The 12,193-nt window shown below is 35.2% G+C and overlaps 1 protein-coding gene across 1 annotated transcript; it reads left to right on the top strand.

Moving 5' to 3' along the window:
* Positions 1-682: 682 nt before the first annotated feature.
* On the top strand, positions 683-8,632 carry scd (stearoyl-CoA desaturase (delta-9-desaturase)). The gene is made up of 6 exons (XM_073828000.1): positions 683-927; positions 1,056-1,277; positions 2,108-2,238; positions 4,602-4,807; positions 6,442-6,674; positions 7,106-8,632. The coding sequence occupies exons 2-6, from the start codon at positions 1,067-1,069 to the stop codon at positions 7,318-7,320; spliced, it is 996 nt and encodes a 331-aa protein (XP_073684101.1). The 5' UTR covers positions 683-927; positions 1,056-1,066; the 3' UTR covers positions 7,321-8,632.
* Positions 8,633-12,193: the final 3,561 nt, after the last annotated feature.

Genomic DNA, 12,193 nt, shown 5'->3' with positions numbered 1-12,193 from the left:
CTCGGCCAAATATTGTCCTATCCTAACAAACCATACATCAATAGAAAGCTTATTTACTGAGCTTTCATATTATATATACGTCTCAGTTTTGTAAAATTTAACCTTATGACTGGTTTTGTGGTCCAGGGTCACATATTTAGTAGCTTATTAGTGGTGACTACTGTATGTCAAGTCAATGTACATATGGCATAAATGTTAAAATCAGTAATGGTGTAATCAAACAGATGATGAACACTAATATTAATGATTATGTGCTGCAATCAAACTTGTAGAGAAATTGTGTAGTGCTGTATGTTAATTGTTGATTCATTTATTTGACACGCCCTCAGAAATGAAGTCATTCTTTTTAAGGGACAATATTTATATTATACAACACATCATCTAAATTTATGACACTGTTAATCAGGGAAACCCCTGAGGTAACTGTTGTTCGGTTGATAGATCACTTTAATGACTTCTGTTATCAGTATATCAGTGTTTAGCATAATTTAGATACAATATCTAGCGATAGTCCAAGAACAAATCATGTTTGAAAATAATAAGCCGTGAAATGATGAAATGATATTGGCTCATGCCAAACTCGGCAAGAGTATGATTGGCTGCAGCAGAGAAACTCCTCGCCGGTGGGGTGAGCCTGTTTGCTGTATAAATGAACCGGCTCCGGTTTGGTTTGGTTGTACGGAGATGCTGGTGTGAATAACGAGCACGCGAACAGCAGATGAGCTTCAGCCAATCAGAGCGTTTGCTTTAAGGTGGCATCAAACTCTCGGACCAATCACCGCGCAGTATTTCTTCACTTCGAGACGGTGCGGCGCATCACCAGCAGCTGTTTGAGTTGAGCTTCACGCGTTTGGCTTATTCCTGCTTAGAGGCGGCTTTACTAAACCTACAGTTCTACACTAACGGTACATTCGCAGCATCAGTTCGGTGAGTGTTGCTTCCGTGAAAACCGCGAGGCGTCGCGCTCATGTGACCCAGTTTGTTCTCGCTTCCTGCTGCATGCGCAGTTGATATTATGTGTTAGAATAACCGAAGTGTGTGTTTTGTGTTGCCAGTGGTTGTCATCATGCCTGACAGGGAAATCAAATCTGCAGTCTGGCACCCAGAGCGAGACCCAGCGGAGGACATGTTTGATCATACGTATAAAGAAAAAGAAGGGCCCAAGCCTCCCAACGTCATAGTGTGGAGAAATGTCATCCTCATGAGTTTCCTGCACATCGGAGCTCTCTATGGACTCTACCTGTTTCCATCTGCACATGTGCTCACGTGGGTCTGGTGTAAGTATCCATCAAAATCATACTCAAGTCATTTTAGGAGATGTTTAGCAGAATGTTCCCGCTGCACTTTTCCAAACTGTGACGCCGAATGATCTCAAATATCAGTTTGAAGTGTTCTAATGCACACAGGCATGCAAAAGTTTGTTATATTTGAAGATTATTAATTACATTTGAGTAATTTTGTGCTTTTTATTTATTTATTTAGTTGTAGGTATTTAACAAAAATGTGAAATGTTGCCTTGGCACTGTCTGAAAGATTATTATTTGCAAAATAACTATTAATTTTAAAAATCTTATCGGCTAGTTGTTGGGGAACTTTAGTGCCGATAGAAAGGTATCACCAATTGTGATGTTTAGCTTATATTTAGAATTGGTTTGGTTGCCCAAATATGAACCATTTTACATGTTTTACATGTTTTACATGAGCAACATGTTCAGAACAGTTTTATTTTAAGTATTAATGCTATACTACTGTATATCTTTTATTGTTTTGATTTAGTTATATTAATTTTAAATTTATGACATTTTTAATTTTTAGTTGTCCAAATAAAGTTCTTAGCAATGCATTGCATATTACTAATCAAAAGTTTTGATGTATTTACAGTAGGAAATGTACAAAATATCTTAATGGAAAATTATTTTTATTTAATATTCTAATGATGTTTTTGCATAAAGGAAAACTTGGATCATTTTGGATCACACCCATACAATGTAGTTTTGGCTATTGCTATTTAAGACTGCTTTTGTGTAAAAATGTAAGTTGCATTTTGTGGATCGAAGTCATTTTCAGCAGTATACAATGGATGGTGTGTTTGTTTGTTTTTTTGCAGTTATGGTGTGTTACACACTCAGTGGTCTGGGCATCACCGCAGGCGCTCACAGGCTTTGGAGTCACAGATCATATAAAGCGTCTTTACCTCTCCGGATCTTTCTCGCTCTCTGCAACTGCATGTCCTTCCAGGTAAGCAGCTCGTCTCCATTCGGACCTCGCCATCTGCAGAATACAGTTTGGTTTATTTGTCATGATTGTGAATGTCATTATAGAGTTGAAAGACTAGCAGTTTTTTTTTTTTTAGGGGGGGGGGGGGGGGGGCATTTTTTATTCTGTTATATATCTATATATTTATACTTATTTTTTTATTTTTAATGATTTTTATTTATTTATTTATTTCAATTTGTTATTATTTGAATTATATTGATTTTATTATATATATATATTCAATTTTTAACTTTAGCAATTTTGTGTTTTTATTTAGTTTTGTCTTTTTTTTTTTTTTTTTTTTTTTTTTTTACTTTTTTTTTTTTTTAGTTGTAGGTATTTAACAAAAATTAAAAATGTTGCCTTGGCACTGTCTGAAATGAGTTTATTTTATTTTAGTTCACATTTATTTTATTTCAAGTAACAAATGTTTATTTTCTATGGTTTTTATGGAAGCCCCCAAAAATTAATTCCTTATAAAGTTGAAATTATGACACACTCAAGTCATAATTATGAGATTAAAAGGTCTATATTTTGACTTTAAACTGTCATAATTATGAGATAAGTCGAAATCATGACTTGAGAAGTTGTAATTACAAGATAAAAAAAGTCAAAATTATGAGAAAAGTTGAAATTATGACTTACTGAAGTCATTATGGTTTATTTGATTAATTATGACTTATAAAGTTGAGATTATGAGATAAAAATAATCGAAATTGCGAGATAATGTCAAAATTATTAATAATTATAGTCATAATTACAACATAAAAAGCTGACTTTATTTAATTAATTATAATTTCTAAAGTTGAAATTCTGAGATAAAAAGCTGAAATTATGACAAGTCATAATTACGATAAAAAATGGATTTTTTTTTTGACTGACTTATAAAGTTGAAATTATATAAAAAGTCATGCTTATGACATAAGTCATCATGAATTTTTTTGCTTGCATGACGGAAATGGGCTTCCATAGGTTTTTAGTTTTAGTTAACTATAATAACCCTGGTTTAAACATTTGACTGCTAGTAAAACTGTAGAAGTTGTTAAAAAAAAAAAAAAAAAAAAAAAAAAAAGGTTAAGCCTTTTCTATGAAGTTTATTATTTGTGCATGTGATTGTCATTTCCATGTATTCACTGCTTCTAAACTTTGTTAGACCTTCGGTTGGGAGATTTTTATGGAAGCCTTTTTCCACCACTGAATATAAAAATAAAAAAGCTACTTTCTGATCTTGCAATTATGACTTTTCTAACAATTGCAAGTTTACATCTGAAGTTGCATTTGTGAATTATAAAGTCAGAATTATGATTTGACAACTCACAACTGTAAGAAACTGTCTTTTTCTTATGAATTAGACTTTATAACTTGCAATAGCAAGTTTATATCTGACAGTTCTGAGAAAGGGAGTCAGGAAAGTTGCAACTTTTATACGCATTTTTTAAAATTATTATTATTATTATTTTTAGGGTTAGGCTAACCTCTCACAATTTTATTTTTTTTCTCCGAATTGCATGCAAGTTTACATCTGAAATTGAGTGATATGAAGTTGCATTTGTGAATTATGAAGTCAGAATTATGATTTAACCTATTTTTTCCCCTTCGAATTGGAATTTATTACTTGGGGGGGAAAAAAGTAAGGTTATATCTCACGATTCTAAAAGACAAGAAGTCCGAAAAGTTTCAAATTTTCATTTTTTTTAATTTGTGTTTTTTTTGTTTTAAAGATGTAGGTTACTCCCCAAAAAAGTAACTAATTACGTTACTTAGTTTCTTTTTATGGAAAGTTACGCGTTGCGTTACTTTTGCGTTACTTTTTAAATCCGGGCAGGGCTTGCTTGTTTGTTTTTAATATAAAAATATATTTTGTCAAATGTAAAAGCCTTTTCACACGAAAAGCCTCTTCAGCAGTTAAATTATCTTCAGTAATTTTTGCTTATTAGTACGGATGAATTGGATCATCGAAGGTTCTGAGTTGAATTTCAGTGTTTTTATTCATTTTGAAGAACACTGTATCTGTTTTTAGTGAGTGAGATGAATTAATGCATGTTCACATTTATTCTAGAGCTAAAGTAACATCTTACTCACAATTTCTCTCAACATGGGGACAGGAGAGCTTTTAATCAATAAATGAGGGGGAAAAGTAAATTGCGTTACTTATTTAAAAAAGTAACTGAGAAATTTTTTTGTCAATTAAAAAGTAATGTTACTTGGAAAAAGTAATATTATTCAGTAACTTTACCCCCAACACTGGTGATTTGTGCGTTACTAGTGGCACAAAGCAAGAATTGCAATAGTTTTCTTTTATTATTGAGTCTATAAATGGCACATTTCTGCTCTCTCGGCTGTAGAACGACATTTACGAATGGTCGCGCGATCATCGCGTTCACCACAAGTACTCCGAGACGGACGCCGACCCTCATAACGCCGTGCGAGGGTTTTTCTTCTCTCACGTGGGCTGGCTGCTGGTTCGCAAACATCCGGACGTCATCGAGAAGGGACGCAAGCTGGAGATGGACGACCTGAAGGCCGATAAGGTGGTCATGTTTCAGAGGAGGTGAGTCTGAAAGCCAGACTGCAGTTTATTGGCGGAATAAACAGTTTTAAAGGTGCAGCGTGTCGATTTTTGCGGCATCTAGCGGCGAGGTTGTGAATTGCAACAGTCCACCGCTCACCCCTCCCTTTACAGCAGTGTTGTTTTTGACAACCATCTTAGATTTAGTCTTAGTCTTAGTCTTTTGGACTAAAATGCTTATTAGTTTTAGTCACTTCTGTATGTGATAGTTTTAGTCCAATTTTAGTCGACAAAAAGTCAAAAAGGTTTTAGTCTAGTTTTAGTCAAAAAAGGGGAAAAAGAAGTCTTTTAACAAATTAATGTAGGTCAGTAAGTATTTTGCTGTTGGGTAGTGTCACTTGTAAGTTCTGAAAATAGCAGATCTATAGTTCAACACAATGTGAGCTTCCGGATCGACTATTTTCACCAATAATTACAATAATGAAGGAATGGTTTAGAACATAAAAGACAAACAAGGATGGAATGCTAAAACAGCTTGACATAGCGGCAGATACTTTTTAGGTTTTGATTGGCATGCACAATAAGCAGAAATGCCATGCATTTTAAACGTGTGACGGAGCACCCACTAACATTTTCGTCTATTCTCATCTCGTCAACGAAAACTCACACACGTCTCGTCATGTTTTAGTCATCAACGAGCCATTTTTATCTCGTCATCGACCGGTTATCGTCATGAAAAAAAAGGTAATGATTTCGTCATCGTCATCGTTGACGAAAACAACACTGCTTTACAGAACTACGGAAGCCGATACAGGATTAAAATCTTGCCGTTTTTGACAGCAACGAATAGTGAGATTTCTTTTAAAATGTAATTTAAGGAGCTATATTTACATAATCATTCAATTAAACGATGTTATTGTGAATATTGTTCATCATTGTGTCAGTGTTTTTCCGCAATAAAAACAGTGATGAAACGCGATCTGTAGAGCAGTTTGTCCGTTTAGAGCTACTGTAGAAACATAACGGCGACTTCCATGTGAGAAGACCCGCGGTGTATGTAGATATAAACTGATAATTCTAAGTTAAAGGTTGTATCAGCGATTTCTAGCCTGAAACATAAAGTGTCAAATTCAGCTGACCTTTCTTCACGATCCGCTCGCTGCCTGCCCCATAAATTGTCTGTGAAAAAACCACGTCTCTCTGGTCAGCCTAGGGTCCGAGATATGCCAAAAAAACAATCGGCACTACCAACCTTTCCACAGATAAACAAACAGTGTTCCAACCAATCAGCGTCAGGGGTTTGGTGTTGTGGACTTTCCTACTGGTGCAGGGATGTGAGGGAGGCGGAGCAAAAGTCCACAACAGGTTGGTAGTGCCGATTGTTTTTTTGGCATATCTCGGACCCTAGGCTGACCAGAGAGACATGGTTTTTTCACAGACAATTTATGGGGCAGGCAGCGAGCGGATCGTGATGAAAGGTCAGCTGAATTTGACACTTTATGTTTCAGGCTAGAAATCGCTGATACAACCTTTAATATTCACATAATGGTTCATTAGGTAAGGTCTTTATACACTTCTGAAAACATAGTTGTGTATATTATATTGCACCTCTGTCTAGAGATCGTCTCAAATATTACACAGTGCACCTTTAACTAAGTTTGATTGAACTGTTTCAGACACTACAAGATGTCCGTGCTGCTGATGTGCTTCTTTGTGCCGACGTTCGTGCCCTGGTACTTTTGGGGCGAGTCGCTGTGGGTGGGATACTTCGTCCCTGGCCTCCTCAGATACACGGGTGTGCTCAACGCCACCTGGCTGGTCAACAGCGCCGCGCACATGTGGGGAAACCGGCCCTACGACGGCAGCATCAACCCCCGGGAGAACAGATTCGTCACCCTCAGCTCTATAGGTACGTCTGATAAAGACCACATGAGAACAGCGAGCTGGTTATCAGTCTGTCAGGGTCAAATGAGGCGTTTGGGGGACCAGTGGGGATTCTGTTTCAGTAAGAAAGTTTTCTGAACTCAACTGGCTGCAGTCCATTGGTAGTTAAAGTTTATTTCAAGCATATTTAACCTCAAGTATATAATATAGCTGAAACAAAGATGTAGTTTTGGAGCAAGATGCTTAATTGTCGTATAAAGCTACCACGGAAAACAAAAAAATAAAGGTAAACGAGTACCAGGAAAAAAATATATCAGTACTCGTACTTGGTCTTAAAAAAATCCCTACATTTTTATATATACGTGAGAAAAAATTGCTTATCAAAACATGTATTAAAAAACATCATTTCCAGTCTATTTCTGTCTAGACTTATCATCTCCCGATTTGGTTTCTCAGGTGAAGGCTTCCACAACTACCACCACACGTTCCCCTTCGACTACGCCACCAGCGAGTTTGGCTGCAAAATCAATCTGACCACCTGTTTCATTGACCTCATGTGTTTCCTGGGTCTGGCCAGCGAGCCCAAGAGCGCGTCCAAGGAGATCGTGTTCGCTCGAGCTCAGCGCACCGGAGACGGCAGCCACAGGATCAGCAGCCACCGGAGCGGCTAAAGACCGCCGCTCGTCCTAACGAACTTCTGGCCTAAAAAACAGAAGGACAATCGTTCCTTCCAGTGACGGGGAGTTTCGACGCCGTTGAAGCTTCCGCTCTGACGACGACAAATGTTTTCTTTCCCTGTGGAGCTTAAATACGGGGATCCGACCTGTTTGTGTAGCGCTTATTCAGATTTTCTTTCCGGCTTCCTCTCCTCGACAGCAGCTCTAGATATTTTTGAGTCCGGTCTGAGCTCTCTAGCTGACGTGACGTGAGTTTAGGAGCTAAACGCTGCGCCTGGCAACCCCGTCACCCTCCCGGCCCTTGTTTTGTGCACGTCTTACCAAATCTATCTGTGCAATTTGGTAGAAATTCAAATGAGTTGCACCTTATTGCGTCTGGATTAGTCCCGATGCGGTTGTATTTCATAATTTAATTTAATATTGCCAAACTCTTTTTTGCCCTACTTGCACAATGATTGAATTGTTGGAATCTGTATTAATGATTCTTGAGCATTTCTAACCACGGCACAAGTACGACATACGAGTCTTTGTTACTGCAGATTGAGACTAATTTAATGTCTAACACTTACTTTGAGTAATATCAACTCATAATCAATAATCATTTCAGTCAGTGACGACTAAAGAGGATCCAGAAGGAATCTGGACGTCTGCCGGTTTGAATGGTTCTGTTTGCGTTAGAATGATTTTGAAATGCTAGTACTGTAAAATGTATAGTTTGGTTATGTATTGTAATTATTTTTGAGTCTTGCTTAATGATTTCATTTCATAGATGTGCTAGTATAGCGTGCTGTATTAACAGAACTCAAAATAATACAGACGGACACATCTGTGGATTTACACCCATTCTAATTGTTCGTAGTTCATACGATGCCAAAAAGCATTGTGTTGCATGCGAGCCAAATGGATTTTGCTTGGTTGTATGTTTAATCAAACATAATGTTTTTTTGTTTTGTTTTTCAGTGCTATTTTTCAATTTTTGGATTTGATTTGAAAAGTTGTTTGTAATTCATTTGTTTGGTACCTTTGAAACCATTTGGATTGTGGTTCTTTGAGGACTTTATACTGTATATTGACGCCCGTTCCTCTCACACAGGACAAGATCGCCTTATTTTTGCTCTGACACTTGTGACTCAAGATGCTAAAATGCGGTTGCGATATTTTTCATGCTGTTTAGAAGAAGCCTTCAGCTCTTAAAACTAATGTGATGTTCCTGTTTGCGATATAACAGCCTGTAATAGTCAATAGACTCTTGTTTCATAATCGGTTTCTGGAAATAAAGTCTAAAGCAAAGAGCTTCTACACTTTCTGACACGTCTGAATTTTGTACTTTATTTCATACTTTACTGACAATTTTCTGTTTTCTTGAATTTTTGAGGCCTCTTCATTCAACATACATCAAAACAAGTCTTAATTAGCACAGATACATTTGTAGCAGTAGCCAACAATACATCGTATGGGTTAAAATTATCGATTTTTCTTTTATGCCAAAAATCATTAGGATAGTAAGATCATGTTCCATGAAGATATTTTGTACATTTCCTACTGTAAATATATCAAAAGTTAATTTTTGATTAGTAATATGCATAGCTAAGAACTTCATTTGCACAACTTTAAAGGCCGTTTTCTCAATGCTTTGGGTATTTCGAAAACAATGTTTTGGCACCCTCAGCTTCCAGATTTTCAAATCGTTATATCTCAGCCAAATCAATGAAAAGCTTATTTCACCAGGCTTTTGGATGATGTAGAAACCTCAATTTCGAAAAAAATTGACCCTTATGACTGGTTTTGTGGTTCAAGGTCACAAATGCTCTGGTTACTTCATTATAACTTGATTATTTACACAATGACAAGAAATAAAACACTAATAAAAGGGTTTGTACAAGGTGCTTAAAGTACTTGAATTTGACTTTTTGATATTTAAAGCCTTAAAAACCCTTGAAAATAGCAATATTCCTGAAGAGGAACTTGAAAAGTGCTTCAGTTACTGAAAGATAATAATATATCTGTTTTTTCAGTATATAAATTGTTTTCACGCAAAATGCACACAATTCAAACACACACACACATATATATGTGACCCTGGACCACAAAACCAGTCATAAGGTTAAATTTTACAAAACTGAGATGTATACATCATATGAAAGCTCAATAAATAATCTTTCTATCAATATGTGGTTTGTTAGGATAGGACAATATTTGGCCGAGATACATCTGTTTGAAAATCTGGAATCTGAGGGTGCAAAAAAATCTAAATACTGAGAAAATCACCTTTAAAAATGTCCAAATTAGGTTCTTAACAATGCATATTACTAATCAAAAATTACATTTTGATATGTTTATAGTAGGATTTTTACAAAAAGTCTTCATGGAACATGATCTTTACTTAATATCCTAATGATTTTAGGCATAAAAGAAAAATCAATAATTTTGACCCATGCAATGTATTTTTGGCTATTGCTACAAATATACCCCACTGGTTTTGTGGTCCAGGGTCACACACACACACGTATATATATAATATTTATTTATTTTATATATATATATTTTTTTGCTTATTTCAGTTATTGTCATAAAACGGAAGATTAAAGATGAAGATGCGAAAAGATGAGCAGATAAACTGAATCAACTGAATGAGTCTTTTACGCTGGATCCGCTCCGATTGATTCAAACTCTTGACTTTGATTATTCATTTTAAGTGAATCACTTGCAAAGGCCAGATTGAATTAAAAGAGCCATTCATTTGCAAAATTCAACATCGCTTGTAATGTTTTTTTTGAAAGGATGAATATATGACAAACGGAGCTTCCGATCTAAGCCAAATGTCCTGATCTGAAATGATGGTTCATGAATCATTATTTAGAAATGCACTTTAAATCGCGTGTCGTGAATCATTTAATTTTAATCATTCTATTCGTGAAATGATTCACAAATCCGTTCCGATCTAAATAAATTTGGGAATTTAATGATTCAAATCAAATGATTCGCAATACGCGAAGTTCCAATCTAAGTCAACTGATTCGCGATCCTGATCTGAAATGATGGTTTGTGAATCATTATTCAGATCGCGACTTTAAATCGTGAATCATTTGATTTAAATCATTCAATTCGCGAAATGATTCACAAACCCATTCTGATTTAAATAAGCTTGGGTATTGAATGATTCAAATCAAATGATTCGCGATACAGGAAGTTTTTATCTTAGTCAAATGATTCGTGATCCGGCGCTCCTGATCTGAAATGATGGTTTGTGAATCTTTATTCAGATCGCGACTTAAATCTACCTTAATTATTGATGTTTTCTACTGTTTAAAAAAATCTGAAAAAAAAAAAAAAAAAGATTTGCACAAAATGCTCCTATAGGTGCCGATCTAAATCAAGTGATTCACGATTCACGAACCATTATTGCAGATCAGGACTCGGAGCGCTGAATCGCGAATCATTTGACTTAGATCGGAACTTTGCGTATTGCAAACCATTTGATTTGAATAATTAAATTCCCAAACTTATTTAGATCGGAACGAGTTTGTGAATCATTTCGAGAATTGAATGATTCAAATCAAATGATTCGCAATACCCGATTTGAAGTTCAGATCTATATAATGATTCACGAACCATCATTTCAGATCAGGACTCGGAGCACCGGATCACAAATTTTTTGATTTGAATAATTAAATTCCCTGAATTTGCTGTATTTAGATCCGAACGGCTTTGTGAATCATTTTGCGAACTGAATGATTTAAATCAAATGATTCACGATCTGAATAATCAGGGTTTCTGCAGATATGAACAAGTGAAATTTAAGACTTTTTAAGACCTTTTTAATACCACCTTATATGAAATTTAAGACCGAAACCTGTAATGGAAATAGATATTATATTACATGCATACGTGTAATATTTAATGTGTTTAATGTAAAAAGCAAACACAATTTCATGGCTGTCATAAATTAAATTACTACGATATTATTACTACGATATACTGTGAACTTTTCATATCAGCAGATACTATTCCACACAAAATATCCCCATAAAAGTACCACTAGAAATATCTGACGTAAAAAAAAAAATTCTGAAGCAATATTTTCATCAGTGCTCTATTAGCTTTTACATCTTAAATCTGCATATTTGATTTACCTTTATAAAGGCCTTTTTTTAACTTTTGAAATGTATGCATTACCTTTGAAATTTATTTTATGAATTTATCAATAAATTCTAAATGGCTGTTAGCAGTGAGATTACATAATTTACACTGCAAAATTAAAAGTGAGATTAATGGTTTAAATACATTTATTGATTTATAAATATGTACATTAGAAATGTTGGGTGTGGAGGCATACTTTTAAATACACTAAATTACCAGCAGGTGGCGGTAAGTCACTTCATGAGCGAGTTATTTCAACTGATTCGATCAAAACGCTGAATTATAGCAAAACGTTGCTAGGAGAATGCTTCTGCTAATGTTGCATATTGTCTAATATGTAAGTAACTACTTGACTAACTAATTTTTTATTGAGCTAAAATTAAAGTAACATTTGTAATTGTGAAAATTTTCAACAATAAGCTCACTTGGTATATTACTGAACTATATCATGTTAAATAAACTATACATTTGAAATTTTTACCTCAGTGTGTTTCTTTAGAGTGCTGTTACATTCATTTGTTTTAAAGTATGTCACAAATAGACCAGAAATACACTATCCATTATCAATTTCTGTTTACGTTGAATGTATTAAAATATGAATCTTTCTTGCCTTTCGATGCTTCGCTAGTTGTTTTTGTCACTTCAGTTTTAATCAGGCGGTTTGTTCGGTCGGGCAAGTAAAAAAAAAAAACATTTTAAAAGTATTTCGAAGGCTGGCGGTCAGCTA

This window comes from Garra rufa, chromosome 22, assembly GCF_049309525.1.
Source record: "Garra rufa chromosome 22, GarRuf1.0, whole genome shotgun sequence".
NCBI classification, from domain to species: domain Eukaryota; kingdom Metazoa; phylum Chordata; class Actinopteri; order Cypriniformes; family Cyprinidae; genus Garra; species Garra rufa.
The sequence above is the reverse complement of the archived record's forward strand: the minus strand, read 5'-3'. Positions and strand labels throughout refer to the sequence as shown.